At 39.0% G+C, this 16,183-nt stretch overlaps 1 protein-coding gene across 1 annotated transcript in view; it reads left to right on the forward strand.

Annotated features, from left to right (window-relative positions):
• DOCK2 (dedicator of cytokinesis 2) overlaps window positions 1–16,183 on the forward strand; it is a 292,346-nt gene that overhangs the window by 49,637 nt on the left and 226,526 nt on the right. The window contains exons 20-22 of the mRNA XM_088133619.1: window positions 4,786–4,875; window positions 6,034–6,134; window positions 6,643–6,777. Coding sequence (XP_087989745.1) covers window positions 4,786–4,875; window positions 6,034–6,134; window positions 6,643–6,777 — 326 coding nt within the window. The remainder of the gene's footprint in view (window positions 1–4,785; window positions 4,876–6,033; window positions 6,135–6,642; window positions 6,778–16,183) is intronic.

Below are 16,183 nucleotides of genomic sequence, written 5' to 3' on the forward strand. Positions count from 1 at the left end.
CAATTAATCATGGCCTTTACCCACGCAGTGATGTTGACAGACTCTACTTACCAAGGAACTTTGGTGGGCATGGAATGTTGCAAGTACACCAGACAATTGAAGAAGAAAAAAGGGCACTAGAAGAATATCTGAAGGACAGTGAAGAAGATGCACTGAAGCCAGTACACCATGAAGGCTTACTGAATACTAAAGAGACCAAACTGGCCTACAAGAAAGACCAAATGAAGAATAGAAAAGAGACATGGCAAAGCAAAGTATTACATGGCTAGTACACACACACACACATGCACGCACACACAAACTGGCAGGCAAGGCAGATAACAAGACCTGGCAATGGCTAAGAGTAGGAAAGCTGAAGAAAGAGACAGAGCGACTAATTCTGGCTGTACATGACAAGCCTTAAGAACAAATGCACACAAAGCCAGAACCGAGGAGACAGCAACAATCAGCAAATGCTGCTCTGCAAAGAAGCTGAAGAAACAGTGGACCACCTAGTTAGCTGCTGCAAGAAGATTGCACAGACTGATTACAAACAACGGCATGACAAAGTAGCGACAATGGTGCAAAAATATCTGTAAGAAATACCATTTGCCTGCAAGCAAGAACTGATGGGACCACAAAACAGATAAAGTAATAGAAAATGAAGAAGCTAAAGTGCTCTGGGACTTTAGAATTCAAACAGACAAGCACCTGCTACACAACACCCCAGACTTAACAATTGTGGATAAGAAAGACAAAAAAGTCTGGATAGTGGACATTGTAATACCTGGAGACTGCAGAATAGAAGAGAAGGAACTGGAGAAAATCAGAAAACACAAAGACCTGCAAATAGAAATAGAATGACTGTGGCAAAAGAAAGCAAAGATAGTACCAGTAGTAATAGGTGCCTTGGGTGTAATCCTCAAACATTTGGAGCACCACTTGAGGACCATCAGCATTGACAAAATCACCATCAGCCAATTGCAAAAGGCAGCTTAACTTGGAACATCCTGCAACAATACCTTTAGCACCATCAAACAACAACATCTGTGTATCCCAGGTCCTTGATAGGTGGATAAAAATGCCAGATCTGATCTAAACTTCTGGTTGACTGTGAAATCAGCAGTAATAATAATAGGAAAATGATTGTAAATATATTCGTGCATTTTATGTGATCTTCAGTTTTAGTTCTTAGCTCTGATTCTGTCTTTCAATATGGAATGCTTGAATCTAAGAATATTAATTTGCATTTTAACAACTGGAATGCACTGTGAACAATTATACCTCAAAGCACTTTAGCTGTTAGTTCCTGTCTCTCTTCGCTGAATAAAGATATGCTTAGAAATATGTATTTATAAGATGGGAAGGTGGGAGAAAGAGAGCAGTGCATCTGTATTAGTTCAGGTTAAGGAATATATGATGGATGATGGGATTAGGGCTTAGATAGGTGAACTGCCCCTCTGTTGTCCCATCGTTTGCTCCAATCTCAATGTCCTGTGACTCCCTCCTGCCCATCCCCTGCCATTCCTGCCTTATAAAGTTCCAGAGCTGAGCATTTATATTTTATGTTGGGCAGTAGAACAGCAACTATCCTGATGCATTCTTCAGTGAGGCATATATTAAAGGAATGGATAATTCTGCTGTTTTCCTACTTCAACATTTTGCTCCTCCATGCTAAATATTGCTTTCCAAAGCCTTCATTCTGACTTGGGCCTTCCAATTATCACTAGTGAAAGTTACATGCTCAAACTTGATTTATTAGACTGGAAAGGGAGCCATACTTTACATCAAAAGGGCCACCTGTGTGAGGGGCTTAATTTTCCTTGTGCTCCTCATGTTGAGCACCCTTCTCCCAGTATTTCAGTGCTGGAGTAAAGAGGGCAGCATGTGTGTGTAAAATACTCTTGGGAGAGCCAGTAGCACTAATGCAATAAAGCAAGTATAATGCATTTTCTCTTGAATAGAAGCTTCACACAAGTATTCTTTTGGGACATTCACCTTGATTAAAGTAGAATCAGTGAGCTGCTGCTTTGGCATTCCCAAACTTATAAAAATGCTGGGCATGCCCATTTGTAACATTCACAGATCCTTTGATTCAAGACTTTAGTCTTTAATGCATGATTAACTCATAGTAAGCACATTATCAAGGCCAGTTGGAAAGACAGCTTGCCTTTGTCAGTACAAATAAAACACCAAAACAAAGAAAATGTTTACATAGTTGCAAGGATAATAAAAGCCATTCAGTGATTATCCCCTTCTCTGTTACATGAATATCATCGCTTTGTTTGGAAAATATTTCCAAATATATTGGTAATGGTATAGTGGTAAAATCTGAAGTTCTCATGGTTGAGTTCTTTATTTGAAACTGAGCACAAATTGTCCTGCTGCAAAGAATTAAGATTTACAGGCTCTGAACAGAATGCATAGTTCCCTACGAAGAAGAGGAACTAGAGGAAATGCATGATCACCAAGGAACAGAACAAGATGATAAATCTCTGCTCTTCTTCATGCAGTCTGCCAGTTGACAACAAACTGAATTGGGCCAGATTATTCTCTTATATTTGTGCACTTGAAACGCTTATTTCTGACCCTTAAAAATTAATATTTTTAACATTAACATTTAATTAATGTTTAGTGATATTATGTAATGATAAGTGCTTTGGCTTGGGCAGCAAGTCTGGACTTCATGGATTACCCACAATTTCTTATTTGAAACAAGCATCAGTTTCTCTCTTAATCATCATCACATGTCAAGGCCTTTTTGAGAGTGACAATGGACAATTGCCTGAGATACATAGACTCAACAGAATCATGGAATTGGAAGGGATCTTAGAGGCCACCTATTTCAACCCCCTGCTCAGTGCAGAATCCACAAGAAAATTTTGGACAGATGATAATCCAGCCTCTGAGGATTTCCACAAAGGAAAGTTTAACTACTTTGTGGCAGCTGTTCCAGTGGCTGAAAGCTCTTATACTCAGGAATTTCCTCTGATGTCTATCCTAAACATGCTTCCTTGTATTAACCCATTGGTTTTGGTCCTGTCCTCAGGTAATGGAGAATAAATCCATTTGTTCTTTTGTGTGAGAGCTTTACAGAAATTTGAAGACTGCTTTCATATCTCCCCTAATCCTTTTTGTAGGCTAAACATATCACATCTTTTACTGTTGCTAATAGGGTTTGATTTCCAGGCCCCTCTTGATTGTTCTCCAAATGTAGTTGACCCCTTCTTTATATTGTGGAACAACTTTTTATTTAAGTTTTAAGTAACCTCCACCCTCTATATATTGGGATGACTTTTTCTCAAGCTAGTGCTGACCAGATAAATATTCTTCAACTGCCATAAGCCATGCTTCCTGGGAATTTTGAAAATAATAATAATAATAATAATAATAATAATAATAATAATAATAATAATGTTTAATCTTAATTCCATAGGTTGTCCGTGACAGATTGATCCTCCATGACTTTCTCCTTTTCTTTTAAAAAACACCTACTGTAAATGGACAACCATTTTGTTCTCCTCGGAATTTGGTCCAGTTTGTCACTGTCCTTTTTGAACAATGGACCTGGAAGTTAGACACAGTATTCCAAATGGGTGTGACTCCACACATTGGAGCCTTATTTGTTTATTTGTTTATTTATTGCTTTTATACCACCAGAGTGCCAGATGATTCCAATCCAAACAATAATTGAATATGAGCGGTATTTTTTTTAAGTTATGGAATTAAAATTAATCAGTTAAAATATAAATCCAATAGTTCTTTTGAGTTTTCCCAATCACTCCTACTTATTTGATCATTGATTTCAATGGGGGAAAAAAATGGAGGAAACCATCCAATGATATGGGTTGCAGTGAGATGGAATTGGTGAAGGGGGAGGAAAGACAAGCAAACATTCTGCTTGGGCCACTCATGAACTTTGAAAAAGGCAATAGGAATATTAGAGTTCCTAAGGAGTACTTATGACACCTGTTTTTCCACGCAGCATATTCAAGTATACCCAGTATGTATATTAGTGCCCTTTAGAATAATGCAGCTGTTCCCCATCTTAGGTTCCCAGATATTATTGGATTTAAACTTTCATGATCTCCAGCAGGACTGCCAGTGTGGAGATATTATGGAAATTACAATCAAACACTATTGAGGGACCCAAGGAAAGAGGAAGGATATGACAGATTGAGACAATGGTGCCAACCAAATTAGTCCCTTCCATTGAAGCTTCTTAAAACCAGATGAAGAAAATAACTGAATTGATGGGGGCAGATAGGGTTTCTCGTTTCTTCCCCCATTTGGCTAGGATATGGATAATGGTGAAGAAGACAGATAGTGAGATGAGAGAGTGACTTATCATCTCCTATTGTTGTGTTTTAAGGGGCAAAATAGTTGGTTATGAAATCAATTCACTTTGGACAGGGAACAGTATTACTCAACATTCACAGTTACTTGCTGAAAAAAACAACTGCTGAAGGCTTTAGAAATGTTAAGGAGCCATGCTGTAGTCCCCTTTTGATAATTCACAGCTAAGATGCTAAACTTAGCATTAAATACAATGTAATAATCTCTGCTGTGCTTGTTGGACTTAAATGTGCTCTGATGAAAATAAATCTTCAAAGATGTTGTGAAGCTCCAGTGACAGGGCTATCAGGATGAATTCTTTGAGGTGTGAAACACTGTCCCTGGGGCTAGGTGGGATGTTTTCCGCTTAGACAAATCAAAATATTTTTCAAAGAATTTTTATCCCGTCACGGTGCCAAACCAATTAACATATTTGCTTGTTCTTTTCATTCCCTCTTTCCCTTTCTCTAGTTCCTCCAGGATACCTTAGATGCCCTATTTAATATCATGATGGAACATTCTCATAGTGACTCATATGACATTCTTGTCTTTGATGCTCTGGTAAGGATTACTGTATCAACTCCTTCAATCAAGTAAGCTCTCCTCTAGCATTCTGCATTTTTCTTAGAAACAAGACGCAAGAGAGAATGATGCCATCAGAGTGAGCATGCTGGCTTCATTTCTCATCCATGCTCTAATTAGCCTCCTTGTATTGAGGGTAAACTATCTAGGGAGCCTCACTGCATGATATGGAACCAGAAACTGATGATTGTGATGAATTATGTGTTTCAAGATATGGGGATATAGTCCATATTGGAGTCTCACATGTTCAGATATTAATCCATTTGTCAGATAGAATCTCACATATTCTTTTTCTCCATGTTCTAATTTCTTTCCATGTGCTAATAAAAATAATCCCTGAAAAATCCACATCTGTTTGTTGTTTCCAGCTTCCCCAAATATTTGGAATTTTGAAATACAACTTTCCCCAATATGCACACTTCATATACATTTCCATAATACACTTTTAAACATAAACTGAATACATGGGCATTTTTCCCTTAATTATTTTTTTCTAATATACACTTTTAAAAATGCAAATACTACTATATGATATAGTTTGTATGCTTGCTTCTCAAATGAAGGTTCAGTTTTAGACTGATCATTAGCAAGTCAATATATTTTTGTGTGGATTTTGGACTGGGAACTGAAAAATACCGGCATATTTAATTTGCTGCAACATGCAGGCTTTTGCCATATCTGTTTTGGCAATTGCATTTATCCATTTCCTCTGCAGGCTGGGGTAGATTTCTTTTACATCCCTATCTATTGAGGTGGAGACCCTCAACTGACAGAATTAGCTTCCCCCCTCATAGCTGTCTGCATTGTATGGTCCAAAAATCAAGGTGGCAGCCACAAGAGTGTAGTCAAAGTTCCACCGGTTTTTAATGTGTGATACAGCAGAGCTAACAGGCTCTTGTTTCTTTCTTTATTTCTTGTGTGAAAATATCTGCAGTTCTTCTCTCCAAGAGCTTTGCCAAAGCAAGCAACCTATAATAGGAATGAATAATTTCTTATGCACTAAAATGGCTTCAATATTCTGAATTCAGAGATGTGGAATCCATAAAGAAGGAACCACTCCTCCACTCTTTCTTTTTTCTTTAAGTTTCCAAATGATCTTTTACATATGAAAACTCTCATTCTGTTAATCTGTTACAGATTTATGTAATAGGACTTATTGCAGATAGAAAATTTCAGCATTTCAATACTGTACTGGAGGCTTATATACAGCAACATTTCAGTGCAACTTTAGCCTACAAGTAAGTTTATAATAATCCTGATGGGGAAGGCAATATGGGAAACACCTAAATCATCTTCTGGTCTCCTGTTTGAAGAGTGTAGAAGAGAAAGGAAGACATGCATGGGTCTCATCTCTTCTACACTGAATTGCCATGGATCATTCTAATCCTCACAAAAATGTTCTCCATGCAACAGAAACCTAGAAGTATATTTTTAGTGGTCCTATGCAGATTGGCTCAAAGAATTCCCAACCCTATCCTGTACTTCTAATATATATTATTCTGTGCAATGGTTATGGCCACCATCCAGGATCATCTTGTATGATAGATAGAAATAATAATGTTGAATAGTCATTCTGTGGCTTTTCTTGGGTGAATTGTTTTAATATTTGTATTTGAATTACAAAGCAATAAAATCAAATCTGCCACGTTACAGCATGTACTACATATATTTGCCACTTCACAGTACTTAGAAATCTAATTTGACAAAGATAGTTTTCCTTTGTGTAACATGTTTTCCTGATTTCAGGAAATTAATGGCAGTTCTGAAGACTTACTTGGATACTTCAAGCAGAGGAGAACAGTGTGAACCTATATTAAGAACCCTAAAAGCTCTCGAATATGTATTCAAGTTCATAGTTCGATCAAGGACTTTGTTCTCTCAGTAAGTATTTGATTTTAATTTCTTTTGGGGTGCAAAAGCTTCACTCAAATGTAGCATAGTTTTCTTCAATTTAGTGTCCTCCAGATTACAATACTTAAGGTTCCCAGACAACATTTTTTTTTTTTTTGGCCAGTCTTTGGTGTATAAAGCAATCTGATGGCCATGCTGGCTTAGAGGTTTGGGAATTGTAGAGCCAGAGTAGTTTCTGCTAAGAGTTTGGCCAAGTATGTTATCAATGAGAAGGATAAGTATAATCTTCCTTGAGGTGGGCTGTAATCCTGGCAACTTCATGGACACATTCATGTAGTTTTCTTGGCAGTAATATGAAAGTGGGGTTGCCTCCTTCATGGATCATTTTTTTCCCCAATTTTTCAGTGTAGCCTAGAGCATCGGGATTTTCTGGTAGTCTCCCATCCAAGTCCAAGCCAAGTCTACCCTACTTAATTTTTTTTAAGATTAGCCTTTCTTGGTTAGGGGCTGCCACTTAACTAGGCAGGAATGTTATGATTGATAAATTAAATTTCTATGTACAGGGTTAGGGAGCTTCTAATTTTCAAAGCAACTCTACAGACAGACATGAGTTGGTTGTAGGTGTGATTGGACAACCACACACAGAAAACCAAAATATATCTGGCAGCAGCTTCCTCAGAGGCTGTCACTTTTTTTTTATTATGCCTGTGCAAAGCTTTGAAGGGCTACTTCAGTCTGACAATGTTTTATGTGAAGCACCTATCTGAAGCTGTTCCATGAAACAATGCAACACACAGACTTGTAAAAAGCAAACTAAAACTACCACAATGCCTTGCTTTGCACCCTTTGGATGACCATCTCCTTTTTTTCCCAAGAGTCAGAAGAGGCTTCAGTGCATGTGTTGCTCATGCCTAAAAATCTTTTCTGGTACTTCCAATGAACTACTGGAGGTGAGGGAAGAGGTTTCAGCCATGAGCAACACGTGCATAGATGCCTCTTTCAGGAGACTGTACGAGAAACAATATGAGACAAATGGCATCTAGTCAAAGCCAATGGTGATCACCTGCACTCACCTACTGGCCACTGTTTTTGGAGTTTCATTATTCAGTGTCATCATGCCTTCAGGTGTTTTTGTTATAACTTCCAGAAATCTTTGTCCATGGTGGTTTATGGCAGTTGTAATCTAACACCTTTGGAAGACACCAGATAGTCTGCAATTGGCATAGGCTAATTAATTAGGAGAGCTTAGCATGTTAGCTCAGAATTATGTCCCACTGTGTCCAATGGTACTTACTGCCAAGTTAGTGCCCAAGCATGCAATTCTTTACCCACTGGACCAAGTGGGGCTTACTGTGTTGGACTGAACTGTTACAATAAATTGGGCAGAACAGATTTGTTTGGCCACAACATAAATCCAAAATGACAACTACTTTTGTCTAGTGACATACTTTCTACCTTGCTGCTTCCAGACTTCTTCCCTTTCTAGGTCTTTTATAGGATCATATTTTCCAGGTAGCTGTATGCACTGGGTAACCATGAATTCTCTGAAAATAACAGCTAGTCTCTTAGCTGTGCAGTCCTGTTTATCGATAGCAGTTTCAGCCAGTGATCTTGATGGGTGATGAAACTAATGGGTGGAAACTCTGCTAAGATGTATAGATTTTAGAATATTACTTTAAAATTGAGATAATTGAATTGAAATATGTTAGGCCAGAAAGAGGAAGGTACAATTGTATATTGAACTTGCTGTGTACTTGAAATGCATTTGGTGGGGAACATTAACCTTCTTTCTTGATGTGTTCCAAGATATATTTTTCTTTGAAGATTCTGTTCAGTGCTCTGCTCTTTAAAGTATCTAACCCTTACATCATTAGAAAAGTAGATGAATGTAAATGGCAAGGCAGAATAGTACTTATCAGAAAATAGCTCAAAGACCATGAATAAAGTACATTTATTAGGGTATGAAGTTTGGTGAGCAAGATCTCACATTGATCAGAATGTAGTTTTAACAAAGCAATATTTCTGGGAGGCAGCCCATAGAGCAAGCCAAACAGTCTTTTCAGGCAATAGGTACCCTTTTGCAATCTGATGTGATTGCACAGGCACCAAAAAAAAATTTTTTTTTTTCAAAAACTGGTTTAAATCTTGAAAGATCCCATGTCAAATCTCATTTATTTATTTATTTATTTATTTATTTATTTATTTATTTATTTCCATTTTTATTTAATGTTGGGATTCCATAGGGCCAATCTTGGAAGTTGCAGGCACCAAAATATAGTCTTCTAATTTGTACAATTAGATGATGAAAAAAGGGGCTCAACGTCTTTCCTTAAACACATTGTTTTTGACTCGCCCCATATTGCACACTGCTTCTGGCCATCTGCTGATTTTCAAATGCCTGCAGATTCTCTCTTGAGGTGAGAGGACAAAACAAAGGGCAGCTTACAGTGTTGGCCACACAATTCTCTGATTTTGAGTCATACTGATATGAGGTATTTCAGAGAACCAAATCAGTTAACTGTTGAATGTGTTTTGAAATCTTTAGAGAATGTATTATCTAGGACTAAGGTACTTTCAATATCTGATTGATGAAACAGACTAATTGGATGGATACTGTATTTACTATGATAAATACGTTCAGTTGTGTTATACTGGAAATGCTTAGAAAAGGACATACAGCCCATTTCTAAGCTGTATAAAAATTTGGAAGCAAGGTCAGGGGACACGGAGATGGTACACAAGGAGCACCAGACTAACCATCGATTCTGATGGAGAGGCACAATTTTCTGCCTGGACAGAAGTTTCAGTCCCTATAAAATCCACAGAGGGGCAAGAGAGAAATTCAGCACACCATTTTAATGCTGAATAGCAATCTCTCCTTACTTTAATTGTGTTCCTCTGAATTAACACATTACAGTTGTCAATGGGCCCAGAGAGGAGAAAGGATCTGAAGAATCCAATCAAATGTGCAATCAACTTGTACATTTCATTTCAAGCCCTAGTCTTTGAATTGGGATAGTGGAAGCCTTTAGATACATACTTTCTAAGTATTACTTTTTTCAGAGCAATGGGAGAACGTGAGACTCCCCGTTTCAGCAGAGATTCTTTTTTTGAACCTGGACTTTTATAAATAATTCCACTGAGTTTTAGCATATGCAGCACTCTTCAACTTCACTGTATTCTCTATGAAATCACACAATTAGATTCTGTGCCTTTGGAGAGCTTTATTTGGAGTATTCCAGAGTGAAGGTTTCTGGCATGAACCCATTTTGTTGGGCTGTGAGTTCCCCATACAGACATGGTTTCTGACATATCCTTCCACTTCTTTTCATCTGCCATAGTGTGAAAATCTTGAAATAGCTTCTCCAGAGGTTTGCATTATAATTTCTGTAAATATCTTCTTTCTTGTATTTTTTTTTATCTCATAGTATTTTCTTCCTCTCCTTTTTACATTTTTCTTTCCTTCCCTTAGCATGCACTTTCTGGAAAGGCAGCTTTTTTATAGTGATTGGTTCAGCTAAAAGAGCTAATTAAGTGGCTCATCCCCACACAGACCTGATTTTCCACATGGAAAGGTAGTTTTGCAGCCAGACATTTCATTCATACCAAAATCAGTTTCTGCCTTCCATCCGAACCATCTGAACTTATGCTTCTGACCCTTTTTCAGCATCCATCTATCTCCTTAGAAATCAAGTTGCGCATACAGTATTTAATACCTAAAAAGTGGTGACTTGCTTAATATGAGCTTCTTTTTGACAGTCAGTTTCTCTTTGCCACTTAGGAGGCCCAAAGAAAGATCATCTGGCCTCAACTCAATGCCCCTTCAAAGAATCATGTCAGCAATCAGCCTGACCTCTGCAAAGCAGTTAAGTTTGAAATTGATCAAAGAATACTCCAGTAGGGCAATGCCCATTTCTTGAGTGGTCCTATAAAATATCACACCTGAAGTCATGCAGGGTAACCATGAAGGCTTAGCCTTCCACTTTCATCAGACACTATTGTATCAACTTTCAGTCCTGACAAAATACTTCTTTTTGGGTAGATATGAGCTTCAGTACCTTCTGACTCTTCACCAAGGAAGCTAGCTTGCTTTCTAGTTATATCTGAATGATTTCAAAGAGACCATCATGATTCTGATTGTGGTCCTAAGACTGGTCAGCTGTAAATTCATAAACCTCATCTCTCTCCTCTCTCAGAAGTATTATTTTCTCTCTGAGGGTTATCTACTTCAGCCACCAGACCTCCTAAAAAATGGGGGAACTCTACAGAAGGTTCTTTGGGGCAGAAGCCAAGTGACTATCAACAACTTTAGCTCTGCAACGTTCAGAAACAAGCTCTGTGCAGGCACAGATTATCACACAAGGAACGTAATTAGAGGTAAATAGTTCCTTGTCTCTTTTACAATAAAGGGTTGTCTCTTACAGTAAGAAGTAAAACAAGAGCATCAGCTTCATTGTACAGTGGAACTCTCTTCATGTCAGCAGTACAAAACTGCAAAATAAAAACTATTCTGCAAACATGAATATAACCTGCCATGCAATGATGAGGCAGTAGCATAGGAAACAAATTAGACAAGATATAATAACTGGGTACGCACATAAAGGTAAGCCCGTATGTGCTTTATATGGAGTATAATGTGTAAACTTTCCATTGCGTTTTGTAAATCATGTCTTGGTGTTATGTGAACTATGTCACTCTGACTGGTTTATGGCTTCATGTGATATATGAACCTGATGTCTTATAATTTGATAAGTGGCAAGGCTATTTTCTTCTTGTTAGCTTTCCCTAGATTATCAGATTTATTTTAAGGCTTTTGTCCTATTCTGTTGCTACTTTAGTATTTTCCTTTTCCTAACAAAAAATGGGCAGGGCAACATTTGGTTTGCGTAAACGATTTTACACTCTCTTTGTCTGACAATTGCTTTAGTTTTGCAGTATCTTTTGACAAGATCCTGACGTATTTACTCTTTTTAATTTTTTCTTTCATCCAGAGTTTTGGCTTTGTAATACATACACACATCCATGGGGAAAAAAAAATCCTACTCCTTTGCAAAGTGGGAAATCACTTCACAGCCCCTCTAGGAAACCTCATTTAATGCAGTGGCATTGTTACTTGTGACTGAAGCCTTCTTCAGCTCTTCACACTTCTGGCCTGATCTCTAAAATAGGGCATATGGTTATCTCTGAACATTAGGCAATAATTACAGAGGGGCATCTTTGTGATACAATATGTGTGTTAAGGCAATGCTTTGCAATAGTTGTAGCAAATATATTTAAGCTAAACGAGTAGGGCTGGAAGTGGGTAGGGGCAACAGACTAATTGGGTTCCATGCCTTTAGGCAGCTCTTCCCAACCTGTTTCTCAGATATAAAGGAGCCACGAGTTGCAGAAAAATAGTTGCACCCTATAAGAGAGTGACATGTTAGAAAGCAAATATAAAATAAAGTGGCTGGTGTGGGTCTTCCGGGCTGTGTGGCCGTGTTCTGGAAGTTTTGTTTCCTAAAGTTTCGCCAGCACCTGTGACTGGCATCTTCAGAGTGCAGGAGCACAGACAGGAGCAGTTCTGTCTGTGCCCAGGATGATGTGACCCTCTTGTGGGTATTTATAGAGATCTGAGGGTGGGGGGAAAGGGAGGGTGGGGGTGGGGGTTGGGTTACTGAGTGGCTGCTTGTTTTGGTGTCAGAATCTGTGTGTATCTTCCTGGGGATTAGGCAGGGTTTTTTCTTCTATTGAATTGTTAACGAGGGGCTGCTGGGGGTGATTAGCAAGTTCATTGTGTGAACTGTTCAGAAGTCCTGGTGGTTGAGCTGAGTTCATTGACCTTTTGCAGGCTGTATTTTTCAGGATTGGTAGCCAGGTTTTGTTGATTTTTAGACTCTCCTCTTTTTTATTGAAACTGTGCTGATGTTTGTGAATCTCAATGGCTTCCCGGTATAGCCTGGTATAGTGGCTGTTGGTGTTGTCCAGTATCTCTGTGTTTTTAAATAGGATTTTGTGTCCAGTGTGCTTGAGAACATGTTCAGCTACTGCAGATTTTTCTGGTTGCTGTAGTCTGCAGTGTCTTTCATGTTCTTTTATCCTGGTATGGATGCTGCATTTTGTGGTCCCGATGTATACTTGCCTGCAACTGCATGGTATGCGGTATACTCCTGCGGCAGTGAGGGGATCCCTTTTGTCTTTTGCTGATTTTAGCACTTCTTGTACTTTTCTGGTGGGTCTGAAGATTGTTTGGAAATTGTGTTTTTCCATCAGTTTTCCCATGCGATTTGTGACCCCTTTGATGTAGGGCAGAAATACTTGGTGGGTGGCTGTTTTTCTTCTTCAGTCGCATGTTGTTTTCTTGGTTTGATGGCTCTTTTTATTTCATTCTTGGAGTAGCCATTCGCTTGTAGGACCCAATTAAGGTGGTTAAGTTCAGAGTTTAGGAATTGGGTTTCGCAGATCCGATTGGCACGATCCATGAGGGTTTTGATAATGCCTCTTTTCTGACGTGGGTGGTGGTTAGAGTTTTTGTGTAGGTACCAGTCTGTGTGGGTGGGTTTTCTGTAGACTTTGTGTCCTAATTTGAGGTCTGGTTTGCGTATGACTAACAACTGCATATGACTAACAACTTGCACTGTCTAACAACCAGTTACTTCCTATGGGATAATGAGTACTACGAACAGATGGACGGTGGTCTGGTTTGCGTATGACCAATGTGTCTAGAAATGGAAGTTGGCTGTCCACTTCTTTTTCCATGGTGAATTGTATATTGGGGTGGATGCTGTTTAGGTGGTTCAGGAACTTCTCTAGGTCTTCTTCATCCTGACTCCAAATTGCGAAGATGTCATCCACAAATCGGAACCAGGCTGTTGGGGTAACGGGTGCGGTTTCTAAAGCCTGTTTTTTGAAATGTTCCATGTAGAAATTTGCTACGACTGGGCTCAGGGGGCTTCCCATGGTGACACCGTCCATCTGTTCGTAGTACTCATTATCCCATAGGAAGTAACTGGTGCATGTTACCATCGTGGGGAGCCTATATATATAGAGAGAGAGTAGCAGCTGATCAGACTTGTCTGGGCTCAGAAGCAATGGTGTACAAACAGTCTAGATAGGGGAGATAGCTATCTTGGAGCCCCCTGCCCCAGCTTGCCCACTCTGCATATGGGTTAACATAGGAATATGGAAGCTGGATTTTCTTCTGACCCAGGAAGTATTGTAGGAACTGTAGTCCAAAAGACTTGGAGGGCATTAGCTTTCCTGTACATGAGTTAACTGAGACTTCCTATCAGAATATTCCATCCCTGAAATCTCTTCCATTTATTTGGCTTGCTTTGTTTCATGATCGTGGTATCTCACCTGCTTTATTTTAATTGGGGAGGGGGGGGTAGAATCTGCAGAAATAATAATGATGGGCTGCAGGTCACCATGGCTGTCTTTCCAGCCTGCTCCATTCCTCCTTGTAATCTGTCCTTTCTTGCCTTGCCAAAGAGCCAGCAGCCATCTTTGCCCAGACCCCAAGGCTGCCTAAGCCTTCACCTGTTGCAGTCATGGCCAAAAGAGAGACAGGCTCATACCTTACTCGGATAGTACCTATATTCCCAAGGTATTGAATGAGTTAATTTTTTATTGCATTGTTATATGACTAACTCTATCTTAGGAGGCTTCATCTGAGAAGTTTGCCTGGAGGCCCACAGAACTCTACACACGCCACTGCTGGAAGGCTAAGCCTGGCTGGGGCTGGTTAGTATTTAGATGGGAGACTGTCAAGGGGTATTAACTCTGTAGGCTTGAAAGGGAAACATCCTGGAAGAAAGCAATGGCTCCTACTTCTGAACTGTTGCCAAAAAGAGGCCTGCATGGTTGTATCCAGGTAGTCACCAGGTCCTGAACTCAACTTAAGGGTGACTTTACCTTTATAGCTGAAATAATCAATCACACACAGAGAGACACACAGTGAATGGCTTTTCAAAAAGTCATTCACAATTTTTTTTAACCCCCCCCCCCCAGAAAAAGGTTTTCCTAAGAATGGGTTGGGTTCAGCTTTTCTCCATGACAATTCTCAGAATGTCCTAGAGGCAGAAGTACTTCCTTGCTGATTCTATCCTCACTTTGCAGTCCTTGCATCACCTCCATGAGCATCTGCAACTCTTTTCTGGGTGGGGGCTATAAGGGACAGCAAGAAGAAGGGGCAAAGAAAATGATAAGCAATAAAATGAACATTTTTGCATACATTCCAGATAAACTGCACTATTTATAACTTATTTTATTAAATGTCTGGAGTACTTTGACATATACTTGATTTATTATACAAAGGTAGGTTTCCAATGTGTGGTTGAGTTGCTCCCCTTCTCTAAATAGAAGTTCTGGACAAGATAGCCCTTGCCTGTCAAAGTACAGTAAAATTACAGATATTTCCCTTTTTGCTTCAGCCTCCCTGCATCATTAGATTTATTTGCTAATAAAGAAGATTAAATCATGTTTAATGACCGTTGATAAAATGAATATAATGAAGGCCACAGTACTATTATTACATAATGTGGATCTGGAATAGCCTTAATATTGCTTTTAATTAGCAAGCTTTGAATGTTACTTTTTCTCTGCAAAAAAAAAAAAAGAAGAAGAAGAAGAAGAAGATATTTGATTCAATAAAATTATGCAAGCAAAGCATGCATTTTTAACATTCTGTTTTGGAAATTCTGTGGAGATACAATATTCAGACTGGTTGGTAACCCAATTCACATTTGATGTCTGTGATCTAGGTCATACAATTTGGGCTTGTTAGGGCTCATTCACACCCTCTTCTTGTCCCAGGAAAACCTAACCTCAGGAAGGAAAGCAATTGACACTTTCCCGGAAGAGTAAGGTGGGAGTGCGTAGCAGCAGGGGAATTGCCCAGTGGGAGGACGGACCCGCTGGCCTGCTGTCACCAAGGTGTTTCAGCCTGGAGAGGATTTAGAATCAAGCTGTCATGAGCACAGGACAGAAGCAGCTTAAATGGATAGTGCATAGGCACCCAGAGCTTCAGTGATCCTTTTTGAATAATAATTTAACAAACTATTAGGAGATGCAACCATACTTGCAGCCTGAGAAATTCCTTCTTTGTAACAGTGTAGACATTTCCCTAGATATTCAGAGAAGACAGTTTAATGTGACATGTTTTAATTAAATTTTACACTGATGGGAACTTTTAGGCATGAAGAAAATTGTCTTTGTGATGCTAGCTTGTTTGTGTGTTTGTTTACATTTATTGGCCACCCAACTCCAGTGGACTCTGGGTGGTGTATAGCTTTATTTGGGTTATGCCTTTATTGCTTACAGGCTTTGACTATAGGCCACCAGGTATATTTATACTGAAAGGTAACAGATCCTAAAGATAGATTAAAAAACTGGCTTGGCCCCAATTTGACTAAATGCCCTGTTTTAAGTTGTTTTAGAAATAGATTTTTTTTTATAT

Source organism: Python bivittatus, unplaced genomic scaffold (genome assembly GCF_059951505.1).
Source record: "Python bivittatus isolate LINGU-HERP-01145 unplaced genomic scaffold, Pbiv_v1 ctg000080_np1212, whole genome shotgun sequence".
NCBI classification, from domain to species: domain Eukaryota; kingdom Metazoa; phylum Chordata; class Lepidosauria; order Squamata; family Pythonidae; genus Python; species Python bivittatus.